The sequence below is a fragment of the Enoplosus armatus genome, chromosome 8 (genome assembly GCF_043641665.1).
Source record: "Enoplosus armatus isolate fEnoArm2 chromosome 8, fEnoArm2.hap1, whole genome shotgun sequence".
Lineage (NCBI taxonomy): Eukaryota > Metazoa > Chordata > Actinopteri > Centrarchiformes > Enoplosidae > Enoplosus > Enoplosus armatus.
In genome coordinates, this window is record NC_092187.1 from 26,498,640 (window position 1) to 26,525,327 (window position 26,688).

Below are 26,688 nucleotides of genomic sequence, written 5' to 3' on the forward strand. Positions count from 1 at the left end.
ATGTCATCCTCACTGCTGATTATCATCAGGAAACTTGCATCAGCTTGGGAAAAAAATTGCTTTGATGACCTAAGTCTACAACTTCTTGAGTAACTTTTGTACCTGCTGTAAAGACTTAATGATGCATGTAGATTACAACCCTTCAGAAAACTGGTGTGTCATACAGAAAGTGATGCATTTCTGTAAACGAAAAGAAAAATGTTGTTACTGGTATGGTGGTGTTCATCAAGCCAAGACCCGGAAATTTCCTCCCATCCCTTGTTCCACACTCTGGCCTATCCTGCCTTACCGGACCCACACTGTGTCTGTGTTCACCAACTCCGGAGCTGATGCCAGCTTCATGAACAGTACACTCACCACCCAGTCTGGCGTTGGCAAACCCCTAACCATGCCCATGGTCAGTGCGCATGCACCGACCGTGCATGCAGCCTGTTACAGTCGCTCCTGTTTGTTTTCTTACTTTTTCTTACTTTTCTCCTTTATTCCTTTTATTTAACTCAGTACTTACGTACAGTAAAATACTGACTTTTGAAGTTGTGCCCTCTCCAAACATGCTGGTGGAGAGAGTTCTGGTACTTTTTTTCACTCTGGAATTACTTTCATTAAAACATCGGACAGTCGCGCAGCAACTTCTGGGCCGCTTTGTTTACTCCAGAGATTAGCTGATTGCTCTGAAGCTGGACGGCTTGGACACCAGAATATCGGAGATCCCTGCTGAAATCTGGAGAAAAACAGGAGGATGCAGAGGAGGAACGAAGCGACGAGGGAAGAGAGGTGGGTCGAGACAACAGAGGCTTATGGAGAAGAGGAGATATAAGCCGAGTCTCCCCTCTCTCATCATGGGCAATGTGAAATCGCTGGCAAAGAAGATGGGACAAACCCTGGCCAGGAGTCAGAGGGAGTCCCTCCCTCTGCCAACCCGAAGTCGGCGTGTGACGTCATTCACTCCACCATAGCCTGTCTACAGATTCAACACCCGAATGCATTGTACAGTACCGGTGCTCCCATTCAAGAGTAGAAATGTGGCATAATTTAGAACTAAAAGTATGTACAAAATATAAAAATAAGAAATAGAAAATAAAAAATATACACATTTACAGTATTTAAGTGAACAATGAGGTAAAAAATATATACAATAACAATGTATATGTATGTATGTGTTGCACTGAAGTGTATGACTATATATGTATTGCACTTAAACATTTAGAATAAATAGTGAGGTTAGTGTATGTACAGGTGAAGTAGATACAGATTTCCAGTGTCTTCCTGAGTGTCTGACACTCAGAGGGAAGAGTTCAACAGTCTGATGGCCACAGGCCAAGGGAGTTCTCGCATGTTATTGCCGTCACTGTGTACATCCCTCCATCGGCTGATGCTGCTGCAGCTACAGACTCGGCACCCCCAAGCCCTCCTCCTCATCGCCGGTGACTTCAATCACGCTTCCCTGTCTGCTACTCTCCCCACCTTCACCCAATATGTGAAATGCCACACCAGGGACAATAAAACTCTGGACCTACTGTATGCAAACACCAAGGATGCATACACCTCACTCCCCCTCCCCCCGCTTGGCCGATTAGATCACAACCTCGTTCACCTCCTTCCTGACTAAACCCCCCTGGTGAATAAACATCCACCTGCGGAGAGGTCAGTGATGATGTGGTCTGGGGAGGCCAGTGCAAGGCTCAGGGACTGCTTTGAAACAACAGACTGGGAAGCACTCTGCAGCCGTCATGGGGAGGACATTGACAGTTTGACCCACTGCATTACGGACTATATCAACTTCTGTGTGGAGAATACGGTGCCTTCCAAGAAGGTACAGTGTTTTCCCAACAACAAACCCTGGGTGACCCCCGACATTAAGGCCCTGCTGAATGAAAAGAAGAGGGCCTTTAGGTTGGGGGACAAAGAGCAGCTGCGGAGCATCCAGAAGCGGCTCCGGCAACAAATAAGGAAGGGCAAGGAGAGCTACAGGAGGAAACTGGAGGAACATCTGGGGCAGAATAACACCAGGGATGTCTGGAGAGGACTTAAGAAGATCTCTGGACATGGAAAAGGTGAGGGGAGACACCAGGACAGTGGAGACAGGGACTGGGCTAACCAACTGAGCCTGTTTTTCAACAGATTCGATTCTGCCCAGTCTCACTGCCCCCTCTTCACACCTCCCCAAGCTGCCCTCCACTCCACCCCCCAGCTTGTCCCCTTCCTTATTAACACCAGACCGTCACCAGTCCACAACTCCACCCACCCCACCCCCCACCTCCCTCTCCTTAACAACGGACCAGGTGAGAAGGGAGCTGAGATTCATCAAGGTAAGAAAGGCCTCGGGGCCGGACGGAATCAGCCCCAGACTGCTCAAGGACTGTGCAGACCAGCTCTGTGGGGTGGTCATGCACATGTTCAACATGAGCCTCAGTCTGGAGAAAGTCCCTGCCCTGTGGAAGACTTCCTGCGTGGTCCCGGTACCAAAAACGGCGCACCCCAGGGAACTCAACCACTACAGGCTTGTCGCCCTGACCTCTCACCTTATGAAGACCATGGAGAGGATCATCCTCAAACACCTGCGACCCCTGGTGAGCACAATGCTGGACCCCCTCCAGTTTGCTTACCATCCTGGAACCTACTACACAGATCCCTTTCCCACCTGGAAAACACTGGAAGCACTGTGAGGATCATGTTCTTTGACTTCTCCAGTGCCTTCAACACCATCCAGCCAGCACTGCTGAGGGTAAACACAGACCACAGTATGTGAGGCTCCGGGACTGTGTCTGATGTGGTGGTCTGCAGCACGGGGGCCCCCCAGGGTACGGTTCTCTCTCCATTCCTCTTCACCCTCTACACCTCGGACTCAGACACAACACCGTCAGTTGTCACATCCAGAAGTTCTCTGACGACACTGCCATCGTTGGATGCGTGTCTGAGGGGAACAACCTGGAATACAGGGAGGTCATCAGCGACTTTGTCAGCTGGTGTGAACTCAACCAGCTTCACATCAACGGCAGCAAGACGAAGGAGATGATGATCGATTTCAGGAGGAAGTCATCCAGCATCACACCGGTGAACATCCAGGGTTTGGACATTGAGGTGGTGGAGAACTACAAATTCCTGGGTGTTCTCCTGAACAATAAACTGGACTGGTCTGACCACACTGAGGCCCTGTACAAGAAGGTGTGTGCAGGAAACTGCTCTGGACTTTTTATGACACTGTGGTAGCTTCGGCTATCTTCTATGCTGTGGTCTGCTGGGGGGGGCTGTACGGACAGGGACAGGAGGAGGCTCTGTCCGCTGGGCTCCATTGAGGAGGCGGGGAGAGGAGGATGTTAGCCAAGCTGACATCCATCATGGACAACACCTCTCACCCCCTGCACAAGACTGTGGAGGCCCTGAGCAACTCCTTCAGCAGCAGACTGTTACACCCACGGTGTAAGAAGGAGCGCTACCGCAGGTCATTCATTCCTACTGCTGTAAGACTGTTTAACAGTGCTACATAATTCTGTACAGATTTTATATTTTCCGTGTATATATTTATATTTATTTTGTTCCCCATATTTTTTATATCTGTATTTATTATATGTATATTGTTTTAAAAAAAAGTACTTCTGGTTTTTATTGACACAGTGCTTGTCTGCTGTGTGTTTCTGCACCTTTCTGTCTTTGCTGCTGTGACTTGTAAGTCTAAAGTCTAAAATGTTTTGCAGTATCCTAGGTGCTACCGTCAGCCTCTCGGCACTAACTCTCCTTTCATTTCAGATCCAGCCACTCCAGTGCAGTAACCCCAGTGTTCCTGCCATACCAGTCACCTGACCCACACCCCACCTGCATACCTATTCCCCAATTCATCAGCTCAGTAGTATTTATATTGTTGTTATTACCATTGTATGCGTTTGTCAACCTTCAGTGATTTGCTGTACCAAGTCATCACACAGACCTTTAAACAGTCTGACAAGGTGATAATAACTTCCTAAAAAGACTCATATCCTCATCCAAACTGTTTTCAGTCAGCTGAAAGAAGTCAAAGTCACAATGAAGTCGACAGAACTTCATCATCTGCAAACAGCAGAGATACGACCCTAAAGTCACCAGACTGAACAGAATCTGTGAAAAGACAGAAACCTGCTGAAGTCCAACACCTGCTAAGAATCATCTGACACACCTTTATAACAGTAATTTCCTATAGAGGACACCTGGGCAGGTGGTACATCCCTGACATCCTGATGATGAACTGAACTATTTTGCACTAGTAGGCTCTCTACCTACCAGTAGCATTTACCTGTCAGTAGTACTTGTCAGTATTTACTGGTCAGTAGTAGTACTCACCTGTTAGCAGTACATAGCTGAGCTCCCTCCCTGACGCCCTGACGATGGGCGTGTCGTTGAAGCGGATGAAGGTGATCACCACAGAGCTAGTTGCTAGGATACCAAGCATGGCGAGGGAGGCGGGCACTAGGGCCCAGGGGGAGTTCCACTCCAGTTTGATAATTGGAGTCGGGCGACAGGTGGTTCTGTTGGGGGCGGGGCGCATGTCTGATGGACAGGTCTCACAGGTAAACTCGTCCCACTGGTACTGATACCCATCACAGAGCTGCAGAAAGGTCAGAGACACAGACAGGTCAGAAAGAGAGACAGGTGAGAGAGAGACATAGGTCAGACAGAAAGAGACAGGTTGGAGAAAGAGACAGGAGAGAGAGAGACAGGTCAAAGAGAGAGTTTAAAGAGAGACGGGTGAGAAAGAGACAGGTCAGAGAGAGAGTTGATGACATGAGGATAAATGTGATGATGTCACTCATTATGTCTATTTATATGCAGACAATCTCCTTCATTATGCATTGAACTCTGTCATGTAGAACTTTGAACTGAACTCAAGTTACAAGTTAAACTGCTTCCTACTGAACTTACAGATAGATAGATTATTATTATATTGTGACCTCAACATCATCCCATCCAGCTGACAGCTGCAAACATCTGTTCTGTTTGAATGCTGTTTATAGTTTGTTATTATTCTGACTGTGGATGGTTCAAGGTGCTGTTCTACTTCAGTAGTATTCTAAATGTAAATGATTGGTTTTACCTCACAGTGCCAGCAGCAGGGAACTCCTTTCACCATCTTCTTTCTCTCTCCTGGTTTACAGGGAAAACTACAGATGGAGTCTGGAACAGATTTATCTCCTCCAGACCACTGCATCTCCTCCAACTGACACATATTTACAGAGAGAGAGAGAGACGGGTACAGAGAGAAAGAGACAGGTGGAGAGAGATATGTGTACAGATGGAGAGAGAGACAGGTGGAGAGAGAGAGAGAGAGAGAGAGAGAGAGACAGGTGAAGAGAGCCAGCAGATGTTTAATGTTTCATCTTTCTTTTTGGTCCAATCAGCTTCTTACGTTGAGTCTCAGGTTATTGGTCCACTGGCCGATGACATGGTAACCAGGATGGCTGTGATTGGTCATCTGGAACTGGAAGATGTCGTAGCGACCAGGAGCATCTCCGTTCTCATTGAACAAAACACTCGTACCTGCACTTCCTGTAAGACACAAACAGAGACAGACAAGTCACCTACAGAGACGAGGGAAGGAAAGAAGGAAGTGACACGGCTTGTCAAGCTTCCTACGTTATGTGTTTAGTTCATTCAGTCATTTATGTTTCATGTTTACTGTTATATTTTATTACCTCTTCTCTCGTTTCAGACTACTTGTCTGTTTCCCGCGAGTTTTGATTGCAAGCTCCGCCCTGATTGAGTTCACCTGTGTCTTGTTTTCCCTCCCCCGTTCAGTATATAATCTGTGTCTTCCCCTCACTCAGTTCGTCTTGCGTCTACTCCATGCTGAATTTGTTTGCCTGTTCCGATTGTACATCTGTGTACCTGTGACTGTTTTATTCTACCCAGATCTGTGCTTCTGAGTCATGCTTTTGAGTCCTGTTGCCTGTGGTCCTCCAGTTTTAACAGAAAGGAACACTTTATCATTTATTCAGTACTTTTAGTTTGAGACTGAAACCTGGCAGACGAATATGGAAGACGCCCCCCTCATCCCCCCTCATTTGACTTATCTTTGGATATTTTAACTTGTTGTTGTGAAATTAACTCTCACACCCTGAACCAACTCCCTGCGACAAACTTTTCTGCCTTTTATACCAGCCCTGTTATTACGTCCAATAGTGATGTGGATTCTCAAGTACAATATTTTAATAAGCACTGTCTTTCAGTCCTGGATAAAATTGCAAAAGTGAGACGAGACCATCAGTGAGACATCTTCTGGCCATCAGTGAGATGTCTTGCGTCCATCAGTGAGATGAGAATATCAGTGAGACGTCTTCTGTCCATCATGAGATGAGACCATCAATCCAATTCAATTCAATTTTATTTATATAGCGCCAAATCACAACAAAAGTCATCTCATGACACTTTACAAATAGAGCAGGTCTAGACCGACTCTTTATAATGTTATTCCAGAGACCCAACAGTTCCCACCATGAGCAAGCACTTTGGTGACAGTGGCAAGGAAAAACTTCCTTTTAAGAGGCAGAAACCTCGAGCAGAACCATCAGTGAGACATTTTCTGTCCATCAGTGAGATGAGGCCATCAATCAGTGAGACATCTTCTTTCCATCAGTGAGACAAGACTATCAGTGAGACGCCTTTTCTCCATCAGTGAGATGAGACTATCGGTGAGATATCTTCTGTCCATCAGTGAGACATCTTCTGTCCATTAGTGAGATGAGACCATCAGTGAGACGTCTCACTGATGGTCTCATCTCACTGATGGAGAAAAGGCGTCTCACTGATGGGCTTGTCTCACTGATGGAATGAAGACGTCAAGATCATCAGTGAGATGAGACCATCAGTGAGACATCTTCTGTCCATCAGTGAGATGAGGCCCATCAGTGAGACGTCTTCTGTCCATCAGTGAGATGAGACCATTAGTGAAATGAGACAGTGAGACGACACCATCAGTGAAACGAGACCATCAGTGAGATGAGACCATCAAAGACGTCTTCTGTCCATCAGTGAGATGAGACCATCAGTGAGACGTCCTCTGTTCATCAGTGAGACGAGACCATCAGTGAGACGTCTTCTGTCCATCAGTGAGACGTCCTCTGTTCATCAGTGAGACGAGACCATCAGTGAGACGTCTTCTGTCCATCAGTGAGACGTCCTCTGTTCATCAGTGAGATGAGACCATCTGTGAGACGTCTTCTGTATCTCAGAAAAAACTGTTTGGATTTTTTTGTTTTTCTTTGTTTTCTTTGTGCAGAAATTGAAAATGTGGATGGAAACGTTATCTTCTTCTTCCTCTTCTTCTTGCAGAGTGTTTTCAGCAGCTGTTCACTTTAATTATTAAAACACACACACACACACACACACACACACACACAGTAACACAGTGAGTCCTCAGAGGAAACATGTAAAGTGCATTAACTTATTTTCTCAGTGTCTCTGAATAAAAAGGTGCTGTGAAAATAAAACTGCTGCTCAGACCAGAACATAGAGAACACAGAACACATAGTTCTCAGTAACTACTAGTTAGTTTCAAAAAGTGATTTACTAAATCAGGTTGCACTGGTCAATTATACAATTCCTTATTATCAGGCTGTCCCAATAAGTCCCTGAAGACTCTCCAGTTGATACAGAATGCTGTGGCACATGTACTAACAGGAACCAGGAAAAGATATCATATTTCTCTAATATTAACTTACATTAGCCACCTACAAAGCTCTTACTGATCAGGCACCATCATATCTTAAAGAGCTCATAGTACCCTATTACCCCACTAGAGTGCTGCGCTCCCAGAACGCAGGGTTGCTTGTGGTTCCTAGAGTCTCCAAAAGCCGAACAGGAGCCAGAGCCCTCAGCTATCAAGCTCCTCTCCTGTGGAATCAGCTCCCAGTTTGGGTCCGGGAGGTAGACACACGCTCTACTTTTAAGAGTAAGTTTAAAGGGGAGCTATTATGCTCATTTCCAGCTCTATATCTTTATTCTGGAACACTGAGTATGTGTATGTGTAAGTAGCTTTGCATGATTCACAGATCAAATAACTCCTTATTCATCTTATTGTGGCCCTTCATGCAGCCCCTCAGTTCACCCTCTGTCTGACACAAGCCGTTTGAGCTCCTGTCTCTTTAAGGCCCCCCTCCCTAAAAGCCCACTTTCTTCTGATTGGCCGGCTCCCTGCAGCCCACCGCTTCATACTGAGCCGCTGCTGTGACTTGTAAATTCCCCCGCCCCCCTTGTAAATTTCCCCGCTGTGGGATAAATAAAGTCTAAGTCTAAGTCTAAGTCTAGCGAATGGCAGCTACTGTTAGCAGCAGTTAATGATTACTTTATCAACAAGTAAAGCCTACCTACATACTACCTACCTACTTTCCTTCACAACAGAAAAAACACTTTCTGTAAGACATACTGAACAACCTGAGTAGTAGTAAAGAGCAGTCCTGAGCAGAGCATCCGGATAACTAGTAGACACGGAGAAGGAAACGGAGCATTCTGAGCGGTGTGAAGACTGAGATTTTGGCTCACAGAGATTACTTTTACATATGTTGAACTCATTACTTGGTAACTTTGGTAAGGTTTAATATGAATATCCAACATTGTAACACTATGTATATGACAGAAAATAAGGAATCTCGCAGGTTCCTGTGGATCGTGGGCCTGGTACGCCTGGCTGCTGCAGCCATGGGCCTGCTTGCTGCAGCCATGGGCCTGCTTGACTCTCATCACTACAATTATTATTATTAGTCATATTTCTGTTATTATTACAGCTGTAACTGTAACTCTCTCTCTCCAACCCAACTGGCCAAAGCAGATGACCACCCACCTACAGTCTGGTTCTGCTCGAGGTTTCGGCCTCTTAAAGGAAGTTTTTCCTTGCCACTGTCGCCAAAGTGCTTGCTCATGGTGGGAACTGTTGGGTCTCTGTGATAATATTATAAATAGTCGGTCTAGACCTGACCTTTTCGTAAAGTGTCATGATATGACTTTTGTTGTGATTTGGCGCTATATAAATAAAATTGAATTGAACTAGTCAAATGTCAGAAAAGTCTAACCCTAACCCTAAGCTCGTAAAGACTTCAGTAATATGTAAATTGGTTGCTCAGTAATCTGTTGCAGTGTCCACTCAGAAAGCATTCTACAATGTAAACAAGGAGTCAACTATTTATGATTGTAGTCTGTCTTTCATAAGAAAATCTGTTTCATGAAGTTACAGAATCAGAAGCTGCTAGGCAATCTGAAGAGCACTTTGTTTGAAGCAGACTGAAAGCTTAAAACCAATAAGCTACCACCTGACCACAAGCTCTCAACCCTGATGTCCCTGTTCAGGTTTCTGTCTGATCTCTTTGAACCAATCACAGAGTTCATTAAAGACAAAACTCCCAAAATACACAACATCTTAAATAACACACTTCTACTGAACTGATCAAATATTCAGATGACAGAGGGGATTCATATAGAGACAGAGAGAGAGACAGGTAGTCAGACAGACAGGTTTCATGGCGTGCAGCTCTGGCTGTTAGAGATTAAATCCTCTCAGTCTTCCAGCTGCTGTAGCTTCTCGTCTTTATAAAATATGGATTTGATGTCTAACATCATGAAGATGCTGCAGTTTGTTGTGCTGCTCTGAAGATCTCTCTAAAAATGTTGTCTTGAACAGTTTCTGTGTGTCTGGACATTAAACTGACTGAACATCAAGTCATCAGGTCAGTAACTCAGCAACTCCATCTGAAGGACAGGTGACTCTGCTCTGAAGACAGCAGTGTTCAATGTCCACATGTTGGACAGAGAAGACAGATATTTGAAAGAGTAGTAAAGGAGGACATCTATGTCCAACTGGAACAACCATCAGTCAACATAGAAGGAGGTGTACCACACCACTTATCAGACACCTGCAATGTGGTCCTGACAGTTTAACACACATTCCCATCCAGGTGTGAATGTGTCATATTTTACGGTGTGTTTCCTTACCATTGAAGTTGACGGCTCTGATGTAGTCGAGCAGCAAACGTCCCTCCACAGGGTCCATGTTGCTGCAGACTCCGGAGCTGCCAGGACACAGATCTTGGTGCATGCTGTGTAGAGCATAAGCGACGGCGTAAACTGCATCAATCACAAATTGAACCTTCCCCTCCTGCTCATAGGATGAGTCTCGACCGATCCTCTCCTCACCTGCAGGGACACACACAAGGTCACATGACATGGGGGGGGGGGGGTTGTCTTCATTGATAAGTGTTTCACTGTGGTTACTGTTTGCTTGCCCCCCCCCCCCCCACCACCACCTAGACCCCACCCCCTCAGGTGTGGGCGCACCTGTACATTTCTTCTTGTCAGGGTCCAGTTTGATTCCAGGCCGGGTCAGTTTACACCTGAAGTCGTCCTCCCAGAACTCATTGAACCAGATATTCCTGCGGTTGTTCTCCAGAGAACGAGACATGAAGTACTGATCAAAGCCTGTACAACACACATGCATAGGTAAACACACTCAGTCAGTTTCAGTCTGTCAGTCAGTGATGTTTTTGTATTTTTATTTTTACCGTATATTGAAGCCCGTTTTGGCAGGATGGTGACAGCGCCCTCAGCAACGTCCTCCAGCTCTGTGATTGGTGAACTCTTTGCTCCCCAGCTGTCCGATCCCACAAACAGGAAGTGACCCGTCAGGTTAGCGCGCTTTGCCGCCTCAAGGACACGCCTATCAGGAAGAGAGGGGAGTCAGAGTGGAGTCATGTGGCCATACAAATAAAAACAGAAAACTGCAGTGAGTCTGGGTTGTAAGACCTGGTTTGGACTGAATATAATGATTTTCAGAGTGTCAGAGGGGAGTTGAGGAGCTGATCTTTGGTCAGTTTGCTGTGTTTTGTTGTTGTTTATATGAACTGATGTTATTTGTGTTTTTACTTGATGTCATCCTCATTGGCGAAGATGATCACTCCTCTGGCGTTACTCGTCTCCATTAGACGTTTGATAATCTTGTCAAACTCTCCGGCCGTTGGCTCGCGAGGAATCTTCACCGACTGAGCAATACACACCCCACCTGACAGAGGGACGGAGAGGTTTACTGTGAAACAGTCGGGCTTAGGGTTAGGGTTAGAGTCGCAGTCCTACATGCTTCTCTGCACTTCAATTGGATCAGTTACCCAGCCAAAACCCCATAATGACTGTGTCTGCCCCCCGACCACTTAAATTAATTCAGAATCAAAATCAGAATCAGAAATACTTTATTGATCCCCGGGGGGAAATTATACAGTACCGGCGCTCCATTTCAAGAGTAAAAAGTAGCACAAATTTAGAAATAAAAGCATGTACAAAAATATAAAAAAGAGGAAATAGAAAATAAACACCCGATGAACCTGGGTGCCAACTTCTTCGACTCTACCCGCAAGGGTAAATCACGGGTGGACAACCACACCTTCTGGCCGGCATGGTAGGTGGGGGCCTGGGTGCGACGACAGTTAGCAGCAGTGGTGTAGTGGTCAGCAGAGCAAAGAAGAGTGGCCCGAGCTTGGATCCAGGTCCTGTGGCAGCGGCGGATGAAGGCCTGGACCAACGAGCAGGACACATCCTTTTCCAGGGCCGGAAACAGGGGAGGCTGGAACACATAGGCGCACTGGAAGGGGGAAAGTCCAGTGGCGGAACTGGTCAGGGTGTTATAGGCGCACTCCACCCACAGTAGCTGCTGGGACTGCTGCTATAGGCCTACACTGCTGGGGGACTTCCCATGATGCACTGAGCTTTCCTCCTCTCCCTCTTCATCTTTGCACATTCATCACAGTCCAATGCATGTTACTAACTTTATTTCTTCCCCGGAGTTTCTTTGTGCTTTGTCGACTTGTAGGTCGCTGTGGATCGTGGTCCTGGTACGCCTGGGTGCTGCTGCCGCCATGGGCCTGCCTGACTCTCATCACTACAGTTATTATGTTTAGTCGTAGTTCTGTCACTATTAAAGCTCCTATTATTAATCTCAGCTAATATTACAGCTATTTCTACTGTTAGTGCTGCCATACATCTTTGCCTACCTATCTGTCTGTCTGTCTGTGTCTCTATGTCTATCTCTCTCTCTCTCTCTCTCTCTCTCTCCCTCCCTAAAACCCAACCGGTCAAAGCAGATGACCGCCCACCTAGAGTCTGGTTCTGCTCGAGGTTTCTGCCTCTTAAAAGGAAGTTTTTCCTTGCCACTGTCGCCAAAGTGCTTGCTCATGGTGGGAACTGTTGGGTCTCTGTAATAACATTATAAAGAGTCGGTCTAGACCTGCTCTATATTGTAAAGTGTCATGAGATGACTTTGTTGTGATTTGGCGCTATATAAATAAAATTGAATTGAATTGAATTGAATTAGGACCTGGACCAGGGGTGTTTGGACACCATGCAGCGCAGAGCCATCTCCATCTCCTGGTTTTTGCGCTCAGTCTGGCCATTGGCCTGGGGGTGGAACCCGGATGACAGGCTGACGGTGGCCCCAATGAGCGTGCAGAACTCCCTTCAAAACCCAGAAGTAAACTGGGGTCCCCGGTCGGAAACCGCGTCTCTCCCAGGTGAGAGAGGCGACCCCGTGTGGACAGGGGAGGCCACGGTGCTATAACCTCAGATGAATCTGCGGTAGAAATTGGCGAACCCCAGGAAACGCTGTAGCTGCTTGCCGGAGTCAGGAACGGGCCAGGCAGTGACAGTGGACACCTTGGCGGGGTCCATCTGTATGTTCCCTTGACCCACGATGTAACCCACGAAGGAGACGGATGAGGAATGGAACTCACACTTCTCTGCCTTCACAAAAAAGGAGGGCTCCAGGAGCCGTTGAAGAACTGCCTGGATGCGGTCCACACGTTCCTCCTTGGTCTGGGAGAAGATCAGGATGTCGTCAAGGTAGACGAATACGTGCTTATTTAACATGTCTCTGAGCATGTCATTGACCAGGGCCTGGAAGACAGCCGGGCATTGGTGAGGCCGAAGGGCATCACCAGGTACTCGTAATGACCAGTGGGGGTGTTGAACGCCGTCTTCCACTCATCACCTTCCCGGATGCGGACCAAGTGGTGGGCGTTACGCAGGTCCAACTTCGAGAAGAGGTTGGCCCCCTCCAGGAGCTCGAAGGCAGACGAGATGAGTGGGAGGGGGTAGCGGTTCTTGACCGTGATGTCGTTGAGGCCCCGGTAATCGATGCAAGGTTGCACCCTGCGGGTGAAGAAGAGGGGCGGATTATGCCAGCAGCCAAGGAGTCATTGATGTACGTCTCCATGGCATCTCTCTCAGGGGCAGGCAGAGAGTATAGACGGTCCCTGGGGGGAGCCGTGCCGGGCTGGAGGTTGATGGCGCAGTCGTATGGTTGATGAGGAGGATGGGAGGTCGCCTTGGCCTTGCTGAAAACCTCTCCGAAGTTGTGGTATTCGACCGGAACCCCTGACAGATCCGGCACCGGACTGGAGCGGGTGGACGGCTGGGGGGCAGCCGCCTGCCTGAGGCACACTTGGTGGCAGGTAGGACTCCACCCGAGGATGGACCCCGTCACCCAGTCAATGTTGGGGTTGTGGCGCCGGAGCCAGGGATAATCCAGGACGAGGGGAACGCGAGGAGACCGTATGGTGGGTGACCGTGCCCAGGAGGTTGCTGTCAAGATTGCTGGCAGGAACAGGGCTAGGAAGAGGAACCCGGTCAATACCTAGCTGCTGAGCTAGTTCTTCATCCATGAGACTGACATCGGAACCAGAGTCAATGAAAGTGGCGAGCATGACACAGCGGGCGACGAATGGAGGAATGTTCAAAAGTGCGACTCACCAATAATTCCCCCTCTACTGGTGAGTCCGGGCTTTTTGCCACACCGGGAGATGAAGTGGCCGCCCTGACCGCAGTAAAGGGAGAGGTTCCCCTGGTGCCGGCGTTCACGTTCCTCCGGTGTGAGGCTGGTGCGGCCCACCTGCATGGGCTCAGGCTGCCTCGTCGTGGAACCCCTGGCCTCAGGAGGGATGCGGGGTCGGTTCGGCGAGTGTCGGTCTAGCTGCCCCCGCCACCTCTCCTGATGCCTCGCCTGGATGCAACGATCAACCCGGGATGTCAGCTCGATCAGCCCGTCCAGCGAAGAGGGGAGGTCGTAGGAAACCAGCTCGTCCTTGATGTAATCACCCAGCCCCAGCAGGAAGGCGTCACACTGAGCAGCGGAGTTCCATTCACTCTGGCGGGCCTTGGTGCGAAAGTTGATGGCGTAGTCAGCGATGTTCCGGTCCCCCTGCCTCAGAACCAGCAGCCCTCCAGCGGCGTCCAGACCCACGGTGACCACCCTGAACACCTTCCGGAGCTCTGTGGCGAAGGTTTGAAACAAGGAGAAGGCAGAGGTTTGTTGCTCCCACTCAGCCGTTCCCCACAGGCGGGCTCTGCCAGTCAAGTGGTTTATGGTAAACGCCACTTTAGCTTCCTCGTGGGCGAAGGTGTAGGGTTGCCAGGTTGCCAGTTCGTGATGAAGGGATTGCAGCCCTCCAGATCTCCAGCGTAACGCTCTGGGGTTCCCACCCGGGGCTCAGGTGACGGCCTTGATGGACCGGGAGCTGGGGCTGGTGGTGGCAGAGCCGGGGGGGAAGCAGAAGCTGCTGCCGGGGGCGAAGACCGTAGTTAGCTGCTGGACTTGGGTAGTTAGCATGGTTAGCGCCTGCTCCTGGTTAGCGGCTGCCACCTGGACCTCGGCCGCTGTGGATACTAGCATCGCCTTGTGCTGCTGCAAGACGTTCTTGACCCTCTCGAGCCGGTGTGCGCTGGGTCCATCTCTGGTCAGATTGTACTGTAACGGGTAGGTGTGGGACCCAATTGCAGCACAGATACAGGCAGGTATGGTTGGTAATGACCTTTATTTTCGGCACGTGCAGGGAATAATGCAGACAGTCTTGCTTCTGGCCGTTAACTCTCAGAGGCTCCGCGGCACGTCGGGAGCTCGACTCAGCTGAGTTGAACCGGGGTGGAGGTGAGTACGGGTCAGGTAGACAGTTCTTGTACTCACAACACAGCTCCGGGTGGAGCGGAGGAGCCACGAGGAACCTGGCAGTAGACTCATTCGGGGAGCCGGTCGGTCTGGAACCAGTGGAGCCTGTAGCCGAGGCCGAACAACCAGGAAGGGGCAGACGAAGGGAGGACTGCAGGCTGGCAGAGAAGCGAGGAGCCAACAGGTGAGTATGCACACACGGTGGTGTGTGTGGCGATACTGTGAGAGTCTCTGATCCACCGAAAACCACAGGGGAGAAGATGACTGAACTCACGCTGTGGGGTCGATGCAGGGAATCACCAAACAGCCCAGGGGAGAGGCAGACAGAAACCAGAAACGGTGAGGCGCAGCCCGTGGTCGGGGATGGAAGGCTGAGGTGATATCCGGGGCAGCGACAAGGCAGGACGGTCAGAGGCAGGCAGGGTCGAAACCCGGAGATCAGTCCAATAAACGCTGCAAAGTCTTGCACGAGGAACAAAGAACAATCTGGCAACAGGTGAGTGGAGAGGAGCAGCCTACATACCTGGCTGATTGCCTGATGACAAGCAGCTACGGGAGCAGGTAGCTGAGAGGTAGGCGTGGCTGGCAATCAGGTGAGGCAGAGGAGAGGTGAGTGGAAAATTACTGAGGTGGCAGAGGTGAGGAGAGGGGCAGGCTGTGACACTTTTGCCTGACCAGTATGTCATGGAGAGGATGTGAGACATTGTCCAAGATGACCCGCAGCTTGGACAGCATCCTCCTCTCTGCCACCACTGTCGGAGTCCAGCTCCACCCCAACAACGTCAATTCAACTAAAATTCAAAGAGGTCCAGTTAGAGAAAATGTCCTCAAGCAAAGGTCTTGGAACATCATAATGTCTAACTTGCATTGTGATTTAGTGTGATATACTGTATATTGAAGTAGCCTAGCAGTTGTATCAACGTCTGCATGTAATCAACAACTGACTGTCAAATCAAATAAAGAAAGTACAATTCAAAAACATTTTGACAATATTTATTGTCAACATTGAACTATACAGATATATAATACTGTAGATATGTATAATGTTCTTCTCTCATTAAGTAAAAGAAGTGCTGCATTTAAAAATAAAATAAAAAATAACTAAAATAGCTTTTGAAAAATTGTGCATCTTAAAATGAAGTGCTTAATTTTAGAAAAATAAAATAAAGTGTAGGAGTAGCTTGAGTTTCCCTTTTCTTTAACTGCTTCACACCTTGACTGAACAGTCTCTCTCTCTGTATCGTTCACTCGCCTCTCACCTTTCTGTCTGTCTGTATTCAGAGTCGCAGCGTTTAGCGCCTGGAATGCACAGATCTGAATGGCTGAGTAGCATCACGTGGGCTGGCTTAACTCGTATGCAATTGGTCTTTGAGTTTCCTGATCCGCTAAACCAGTGCCGTAGAGACTAGAAAAGCTGTGCCGGTTAAAATAGAAGTGTCCTGTCAAAATTTAAAATCCCATAATAATTTATTGATTATAGGTCCGAGTCTGTATAGGACGGTGTCTGGGTCCGGACTCAGACCGCGGCCCGCCTGTTAGTGACCTATGGCATAGAGGATAGCACTGGCCACCACAGACTCATAGAACATCCTCAGCATAGTCCGGCAGATGTTGAAGGACCTCAGCCGCCTCAGAAAGTAGAGACGGCTCTGGCACTTCCTGTGTTCTTCGCCCAGTCCAGTTTATTGGCAATGTGAACTCCCAGGTACTTGTAATCCTCTACAATGTCCACACTGACCCCCTGGATGGAAACAGGGGTCATCGGCGCCTTGGTCCTCCTAAGATCCACAGTCAGCTCCTTTGTCTTTGTCACGTTGAGCTGCAGATGGTTCTGCTCGCACCATGTGACAAAGTTGTCCACAGCAGCCCTGTACTCATCCTCATCACCCTCACTGATACATCCAACTGTTGCTGTGTCATCAGAAACCTTCTGAAGATGGCAGGTCTCTGTGCAGTAGCTGAAGTCCGTGGTGTAGATTGTGAAGAGGAAGGGAGAGAGGACAGTCCCCTGCGGGGCCCCGGTGTTGCTGACCACTCTGTCTGACACACAGTGTTGTAAGCGCACATACTGTGGTCTGCCAGTCCGGTAGTTGACAATCCAGGACACGAGGGGAGCATCAATCAATCAAAAGTAAACAGGAGAGGAGTCATTAATAAAAACTTCACTGATATAGGCCAAAACAATAGGAAACTGAAGTGTGGACTGTTAAACATCAGATCACTGTCATCTAAAGCTGTAGAAGTAAACGAGCTAATATCAGATAATCATATTGATCTACTGTGCCTGACAGAAACCTGGCTGTGTCATGAAGAATATGTGACCCTGAATGAATCCACTCCGTCCAGTCATACTAATACTCACATCCCTCGAGTCACTGGCCGAGGAGGTGGAGTTGCAGCCATTTTTGACTAAAGCCTGTTGATGAACTCTTGACCTAAACTGGAATATAACTCATTGGAAAGCCTTGTTGTGAGTCTCTCACTCCCAACCTGGAAAACACTGAAGCCAGTCTTATTCGTTATAGTGTACCGCGCTCCAGGTCCGTACACTGAATTTTCATCTGAATTGAAATTAACTGGTACCATCAGAAACACAAAGTGGGTTTCCATCCACCTGTTTTTATCCAAAGTTTCAATTTGCTAAATAAACTAAATGTGTGTAAAAAGTGTTTCTTGTTGTGTAAGGTGTAAAAGTTGGTGTGTGGATAAAAGGCAATTAGAAAGGACTGAAAACATCAGATCTGTGTGGAGCGATGAGGAGCCTATAACTGTTCTCACAACAGAAATCAAATTAACATCATGTTCTCCACATGGTTTTCCTTTGTTTGAGCCTTGACTCGGGCTCTATTAATGACATCATCTCGTGTCCTCTTCTTCTTCTGTAATGGTTTAATGGCAGTGACTAGAGAATTAGCTCTACCAGTTGTTTATCTCCATCAATCAGTGAACTCATGTTCACACAGAAACAAGCAGCAAGGCAGGTTTTATTTTCATGATTTTCAGGAGATCCTTTTAAAATTTGTACTACATTTGAATGGATGGGTTTAGTACCAGGTATTGAAATTCAGTTTTTCTGGAATTCTCAAAATCTGCTTCTTATTTCCAAGAAAAATGTGTGTTCTTGTGTGTCTACCCACTGAAGACTATATGTGCTAAAACAAAGACGAACTCTACTCTAAGAACCACACAACTGTCTTAGATACAGTCAGATTGTGAAATATTATTATTACAGTGATATAACTGGGTCAACTTTTCAGTTGCAGCTGTTCTGGTTCTGGACCGCTGGAACTAAAAGGTGATCATACACTCCTCTGTCCCCACTCAAACGTATTAAAACTGTTCGGACCCTATCTTATGCCCGGCACAAAGTGGTGCGCAGCACAAGTGTCATTGCTAGTTTCCAACTGACACAGTTGTCATTTTCACGCCCAGCGCCCACACTGTGTAAGTAGCACATGTACTTGCATCCAACTGTGCGCCCATGGGCATGGTGGTCTTAAGTTGAGGTGTGGACAGATGCATTGTTGGCACATTGCTATGTTGAGGCAGCAGAAAGTGATAGCAGCATTGACCAACAGAAACCCGGTCTGGCGCAGTATTTTCCTGCTATTTAAAGGACGCATTATTCAGATAGTAAGATGTGTCTACATAGGTTAACAACGTGCATACACTCAGCTTGGGGGGGGGGGGGGGGGTAGCAGTGTGAGGCAGGATATAGGCTATATTGACCCTCACTGGGTCCATCCGATACCACAAACACAAACACACACCCACTTCACAAGATGAAACAATAAGGGCTCCATGTCCAGCCACTGCACCGTGTGTAACAGCACATAGAACCCCATATGAATCCCAGTGGCACCACACAGTAGACGCCTGACATTCTCTGTGAGGGGATGAAGGCTGGAAACAAAATAAAATCTACTGCTGTAAGGAAGAGGAGACGAACGATTATGTGCCATTTAAATGGCAACAGGCAGTTGGACACGCCCTAAATACACTTGCGCCATGCACTTCTGACCATGCGCTATAGATGTTTAATATATAGGATATGCTAACAGAGAATCAGATGATTCTGTATAGTTGAGAGTGTGATCCTTGAAGAGGAACTTTGAAGAGGAACTGTTGTTCTAATACCACATAAGCTGAAGAACAATATCAGAAAATATTACCCTAACCTCTAAACACCATTTTATGTTGAATTATCTGAAGTTCTGTGTGTAAAAACAAACTTCATGTGGCAAGAAAGCCCAGGAATTCTGGGAAAACAGTTATATATTCCTGATGAGTGACATTTTTAAAAACGAGAAAACCTTTATGCCTATTAACAGCTCACCAAGAAAACCTAGTACAGAATGAAAAATACATTTTATTATCGAAAGAATAAAACTGAAAAACAGAATAAAATACATACCAGCCTCTCTGGAGATCTGCATGAAGGCGTCAACTCCGCTCTCTCCGTAGTTTCCCTCAGAGGCAAGCGTAGAGACATAGTTCCAGCCCATAGCTTTGACGATGTCCAGCATGGCCTGAGCCTGGTATGAGTCCGGAGGAACCACCCGAGAGAAGAAGTCGTACCGATTATTATCGCTGAGCTCCGGAGCCGTAGATGCATAACTGACCTGAGGGATCTGAAACCAATGCACCAATAATCAATATTTATTATTGAGTAACTCAAGTATTTGAGTTTACAGTGTAGTAAATGGAGACTTGCTATTAACAGTGAAAAAACATAGCTTCTACATTTTAGAAAGAAATGTGAACTGCAGAGCAATGGTTTGGATCAATGCCCTGAAAGTGCACCCCTTCCTATAAATATCTTGGTTCTGTTTTTAATGAAAATATGTTTTTGAGATTTGAGATTGAGAACATTTTCAAAGCTTTATGATTCAATGGTAGGCTCCATTTTATTTTATGCTGAATGTGAGGCTTTAAGGTGACCCCTGACAGTAATGCCATCCATAGCTGAGCCATGAGGTGTTTTTTTGGGGTGGTTACATACATTGGTAAGTGGGCTATTGAAGGGCTGACATGGGCAGTGGAACCGTCAGGCTTAATAAATATTTAAAAGGGACAGAAACATCCAATCACAACATTTTCTCTTTCTGATTCACATTTTATTTTCGATGTAATATAAATATAGTCAAACAAAAACTACTAAAGATCCATAAGGATCAATGGAAGATGGAACGAGGAGATTTGGAACAAGCCAAAGCTCAGAATGTACATCCAGAGCAAAGAAGATTGCTACACAGAACCTCATATTACATTAGATCAAAGAGAGGGTCAGTTAGGAACTGATACCTTACCACTGGCAACCGAGGACGGCAGATATAAAGGTGTTCCTGACTGTTTTTGTGATCTTGGTGTTGTTGAAGATGAATTTTATTTTGTGTTTTACTGCCTCATGTACAGTGACTTGAGAAATCATCTGTTTGAAACAATTCAGTTGAAGAACCCTGATTTGTTTTGTTTGTCTGAAAGTTGAGTTGGATATTTAATGAGGAGATTTTTGTCTTAACACGATGTTACAACCTTGTGAGCATCTAAGGATTAGGGAAGCAACATAGAGACACAGCCATTTATTGTTCAGTGTACCGACAACGAACAGATATATAGAGCTACAAACTCTATACTCAACACATTTAACAGAGAGAGTCAGAAGGTGAGGCGAGGTACAAAAGGTAAGGCCAGTGAGTGGTGCCAAATCTCTTGGGTCTCTGTAATAATATAAACAAAGAGTCGGTTTAGACCTGCACTATTTGTAAAGTGTCATGAGATGACTTTTGTTGTGATTTGGCGCTATATAAATAAAATTGAATTGAAAATCATTAAAAAAACAGAACAAAACCAAGCTTTCTGACCTCACTACCCCTACTGACTTACCAAAGCTGAAAGAAACAAAATAAAAGCCTAACTGGCTTAACCAACCTGTAACAAACATAAAACACAGGATAGCAACCAGACCTTAAAAGTTCTCCCAAACAATCAGGTTCATAGGTGTAAAGAACTACATAACAATATTACAAGCAAACTAATCTAAGTAGAGCTCCCTCCCAATCCACAAAACTAGTGCCTCATAAATGAACTAACATCGATCTATACCCTTATAAATCCAAGTTAACAGCATCACCGAGTCAACATCACAACACAGAGAGGCACAGAGGCGGACTGCTCACATCAAATCCCAGCCACCTCTGGCATATTCACAACGCCGCTTATATCAGCGGGAGTCACAGATTGGCAAAACTCCTGATTGGCAGCTGGAACCAGTGACAGATCAAAGAGGAGGGGCCGCCAAAGATGGGGAAGACTGGGAGCGACCACAGGTGGGCAGACCGGGGCATTGACCAGAAGAGGGGAATCCTGAGATAACCTGCCCTAAATGACAGAAAGAGACTACACTGCAATAGCGAACAATCACACATATATGAAACGAACCAAAACCCATAACACACGATTTATTGAAAAGTCAGGACAGAAACTAAGACAGAGAACACTGTAACCAACGTAATAAGACATTACTGTTACGAAAATTGTTTTGAAATGTTCTCTTTGAATTTGTGGAAATGTATATTATGATTTGTCATGTGGCTATCCTGGTTGTTGTCAAGTCAATTTTTTTTATATAGCCCAATATAAAAAAACATACATTTGCCTCAAGAGATACAGCATAGACACCCTCTGTCCTTAGACCTTCAACTCAGATGGAGAAAAACTCCCATCTTAACAAGGAGGAAATAGAAGAAAGCTCAGGAAAAGCAACAAAGGAGGGATCCCTCTTGAAGGACGGACAAACAGGAAACAGATGTTGTGTGTACAGAATAGACCAACATACAGTTGTTGTAGCTGGTTAGTGTCTACATGGGCAGGACCCTCAAATAAACAAATCAAAGAAATATCATCACTGAGCTCTGCGCTCACCTGAAAGATCTGGAACATGGACCAGTAATCAATAATCAATATGGAATTGGAATGGAATGGAAACACAGGAATTGGAACAACTCAGTTCCAGTAATCAGTGCTCTGTAATAAGTAATCAATATTTATTATCACTTATGCGCAGCTATATGCTGACAAAATGCACACAACTCAATGATGGCGAAAATCTAGAGCAGATTTGAGATGAAGTTTGGCATAAAATTAAATGTGTTTAGTTTAAAACTGTACACCGACTCCACTGATCAATAACAAGGGCAAACAGTCTGAGGCCGGGGTGAAAGGTGTCACTGACGCCGCTGGTGCTGAACAGCTGAACAATGGGGGCAGCAGAGAACTGGTTATGCGTTGGGCAGCTTTCACCACCCTCTGCAGTGCTTTCTGGTCTGAGACTGAGCAGCTGCCATACCACCCTGTGATGCAGATGGTAACGATGATCTCGATGGTGCAGTGGTAGAAGTTCACCAGAATCTGAGAAGACAGATGGACTTTCTTCAGTCTCCTCAGGAAGAGAAGATGCTGGTGAGCCTTCTTGATCAGGGTTGAAATGTTGAGGGTCCAAGAGAGGTCCCCGGAGATGTGGACACCCAGAGAAGTATAGCTAGCGACACATTCAACCTGCGTCCCATTGACAAGGATGGGAGTGTGTGTTGTCATAAAGTATTGTGCTTCTGTTCAGGTGGTCTCCGTCCAAGTATTCAGTCTGAACCAGAGTTTGACAGACAGCTTTCACACCAGCCTTAATGAACCGAACCAACTGGGCGACCACACCAGACTATTATTACTTAACTCTGTTCAGTCAGAGCTCAGGGTAAAATTAAACACATGCACACAAGACGTCAAACTGGAAACACTGGTGAAGTTAAACAGAGCACACACACACACACACACACACACACACACACACAGACACACAGGATTAGTGTTGTGTAACAGCCTGAGCTGAATGTGTGTCAGAGCTTCAGTAAACTGAATAATAATAACATTAACATACGCCATTGTGTGTGTATGTGTGTGCAGATTAATAAAGGACTCCACATTAACGAGCTCCTAAAAGCAGACCTCGTTATGACAGTCATCATCATCATCATCATCATCAGAGAGACGCCTCAGTGGAGCGAAACAAACATCAACTGTGTTCAGGTTGGATCCAGAACAGAAGCAGCTGAAGAGCAGAATGACTTCATACAATCACTATATACTATATAACACATCACACCCACCTCAAGCTGTGATTGGTCAGTTGTATGGAGGGGAGAAAGTAGGCGGGGTTTGAACTTCAACGTAAACAGCTGAGGTCAACAGTATAAAAGTCTTCCAGGACTGACGGCGTCACCAAATAATCGTTCGGTTAATTTTGCTTTCGGTAGCTGACACCCATTAACCGGTAACTAACCAGTTAATTAACAGAAAAAAACACAAAATGATGTGAAATAGAGCCTTCCTTTTAGTCTGGCTTTTAGTGCCATGGTGGGGTGGGGTGGGGGGGGGGGGGGGGGGGGGGGGGGGCTGTGGCTGAAGTGCTCATAACATGACACAGAGCATCAGGGGATGGGAGCGGGGGAGTTAGCTGCCACAATGTGTTTGATGTTATGGTGGACACAGGCCAACAACAAAGGTAATGATCATGGAGCTTTCATTTGTGAGACCTGTCCAGCAGTCGGTGGTCAGAGCTAACTTAGCTTGTCTGCCCTGGCTAGCTTGACTTTTAGCTCATCCTTCTTCTCCTCAAAGTGTTTTTCAATGCATTTAGTAGCTCTCAATGGCATAACGTACTCGGGCTCAAGGTACCAAACTAGCTCTTTAAACCCGCCACCACACTGGTCGGTAGCGTATCGGTCTCAATCCTTCGGCAACACCAACTGGGTGATGGCTTCGGAGCAGTGCGCATCACACTTTCTCCCCCGGTTAGCAGCAACTTCATTTTTGGTTGCGAGCCGTCCTCATGGCATGGACAAATACTTGTTCTTAATGTGGAACAGCATAGTGCTAGTAGTCCAACTGAACTGAAGAGTAGCATCACACAATTTACATTTGACTTTGGTGCCTTTCTAGAGGAAATGGTCCCACACTTAGCTTTGTTTAGCACACTTAATTTTTAACTGCTAGCTAGCAAAGCCGTTAGCGGAGTGTGTGTGTGCAAATTAACCTATAGACCGACATGCATAACCAGTCAAAAATATTCACAGTGGATCAAGTGAACGTGACCTTTATATCAGAGAACAGACACTGAACTTCAGCCTTCTGCATCTGATGTTCAGACACAATGTGAGTCCATGTGAATCTGCTGTGGAGAATAAATCAGCTGTGTATCTAGCTATGGGATCTGTAACAGATCTGTTTCCTCCATCACTGTAAATAAAAAAGCATGACATGTGGCAGGTGTATGTATATGTAAACTGGTGTTCGGATGAAGTGACCATGGGAATGAATAAAATATCCCCATGATGCATCTGTGTGACCCAGTGTTTCTGTAGCTTTCAGTTTGATTTTAACAAACCTCAGTTATAATAATCTAATAATCTGCTGAACATACACACACACACACACACACACACACACACAGAGTCATTAAAAGCTTTCATTAGAGACAGTCAGTCAACCAGACACAAACTGTCTGTTTAAAACATTAATCCACCAACCAGACTACTTCATCCACTCACTGTCGGTCTCTCTAACTGTCTGTCTCTATTCATGTCTGTCTCTGTGTTTACCTGTCTGTCTCTCCTTGTGTGTTTTTAGTGTCAACCTTAAAGTTGCTGGTAGCTGCCAGCATCACCTTTGAGTGGCTCAGTGTATTAAATGATCTTCCCTCCAGTCTAAAGCTCGCTAACATTAACTAGTAAAGATGAAAAGCAGCAACACATCTTTCCACCATCATTCTCTCTTCTGACAGTTTCACAGAAACATCACAAAGCCAGCCTGTTAAACAGCTTGTGCTGCATAACCCTAACACCTGCAGGAAATGAAAGCTAGCTTAGCTTAGCTATGTTTTCATTGCCTAGCCTGTTAGATGAGCTTGACCTCTGCATGCACTGCAACATTTCCTCAGAGTGGATGTTTCCAATGTGGCTTCATTTGCTTGACACAAGTAAATGAAATCATTCAAAACACAAACTGCTTGTGTTCATTGGCTTATAATTACAACCCGCTACATCCATGGTGTTGGCTAACACTACTTAGCTAGATGTTTGGCTGACTGCTGCGTAATATTCTCTACATGATGAAATTATTCATACAGTCAGTCTAACATTTGATCTTGTGGTCAGTTATATATACACCGTAGGAACAATCGTCCCCATAACCTTCACGTCATCGGTGGCTCCGGTACTTACACAAACAGCTGTACATCTCTGCCATCCACAGAATACCTCTATGGCTGCTTTCAGGAATGAATAATTTGATATATGTTAGTGATATTCTTGATTTTCCCTCCAGAATATACTTCTGTTTGGATTTCAACACATTTACTAAACAGTTTCTAAAAGAAGATGGAATATAAACATAGATGACATAAAGCATCTATCATTTCTTCACATACACACAACAAAACTGATAACTGAGTCTGCATGATGTAAATTATGTAGCTTACTCTACATTTTACACACATCCACATAGACACAACTGATGTTCCTGACATCCAGATTAACTTCTCAGTTTATTTTCTTTACTACAATAAATAAATAAATCCATTTTCTGTTTTTGTCATGGCCCACGGGCAACCACCAACCCACCAACAACCAACCAGCAACCCACAACTAACCAGAATCCCACCAACAACCAACCAGTAACCCACAACTAACCAGCAACCCACCAACAACTAACCACAAACCCACCAGTAACCAACCAGTAACCCACCAACAACCAACCAGCAACCCACAACTAACCAGTAACCCATCAACAGCCAACCAGTAACACACAACTAACCAGCAACTAACCAACAACCCACCACCAACCAATAGTAACCAACCAGTAAACCACCAACTAACCAACAACCCACCACCAACCAATTGTAACCAACCAGTAAACCACCAACAACCAACCAGCAACCCACCAACAACTAACCAGCAACCCATCAACAACCAACCAACCAACCAACCAACCACCAACCAACCAGTAACCCATCAACAACCAACCAGCAACCCACCAACAACCAACCAACCAGCAACCCACCAACAACCAACCAAAAATCACCTGTATGTTACCTGTATATCATTTACCTCAAACAGTCTCAGGATGTTGGCCACCATGATGGACACGGAGCTGGCCGATGCTCCGATCACTCCCACCACCCTCTCTGGCTTGCGGATGATGGGTGGCTCCCCATTGGAGCAGCGAATGTCAGACGTGTCTTTCTGGATCAGCGCCTGGACAAAGGTGAGCGACTGTTCCAGAGCGTAGGTGTCTCTGGAGCAGGTGTCGAGGATGCGGGCCCCCAGCGTGATGTTGGGCAGCAGCTCGGGGTCGCTGTTGATCTGGTCGAGAGCGTACAACATGGCCTCCATACGGTGGATCCCCTTCTCCTTCTTCAGCTCTCCGCAGGGCAGGCCATGAGGGCCGCGGGCGTGGACGGGGAACAGCCCCCCCAGAGTGATGTCACCAGGTATCTTTATGGAGTGGGGGTGGAAGTGCTGGTGGGAGGCACTCACCTGAACCACCTGTCCACCAATCCAGAGCCAGAGAGACAGCAGGAGGTGGGGCCACAGCAAGGACTGATGAGGTGTTCTTCCAATCCAGAACCAGATGTGATGATGATGATGATGGGTGTGGAGGAGGAGGGAGGAGGGGGCGGGCCCTGAAGATGTCAT

General features: G+C 46.5%; 1 protein-coding gene across 1 annotated transcript in view; it reads right to left on the reverse strand.

Moving 5' to 3' along the window:
• Nucleotides 1-26,688, reverse strand: part of grm6a (glutamate receptor, metabotropic 6a) — a 31,408-nt gene extending 4,720 nt beyond the window's left edge. Inside the window, exons 1-9 of the mRNA XM_070910846.1 lie at nt 26,101-26,688; nt 19,356-19,572; nt 10,879-11,014; nt 10,518-10,672; nt 10,294-10,434; nt 9,952-10,152; nt 5,378-5,517; nt 5,066-5,188; nt 4,315-4,579 (exon numbers count right to left, since the gene is read on the reverse strand). Coding sequence (XP_070766947.1) covers nt 4,315-4,579; nt 5,066-5,188; nt 5,378-5,517; nt 9,952-10,152; nt 10,294-10,434; nt 10,518-10,672; nt 10,879-11,014; nt 19,356-19,572; nt 26,101-26,688 — 1,966 coding nt within the window. The remainder of the gene's footprint in view (nt 1-4,314; nt 4,580-5,065; nt 5,189-5,377; nt 5,518-9,951; nt 10,153-10,293; nt 10,435-10,517; nt 10,673-10,878; nt 11,015-19,355; nt 19,573-26,100) is intronic.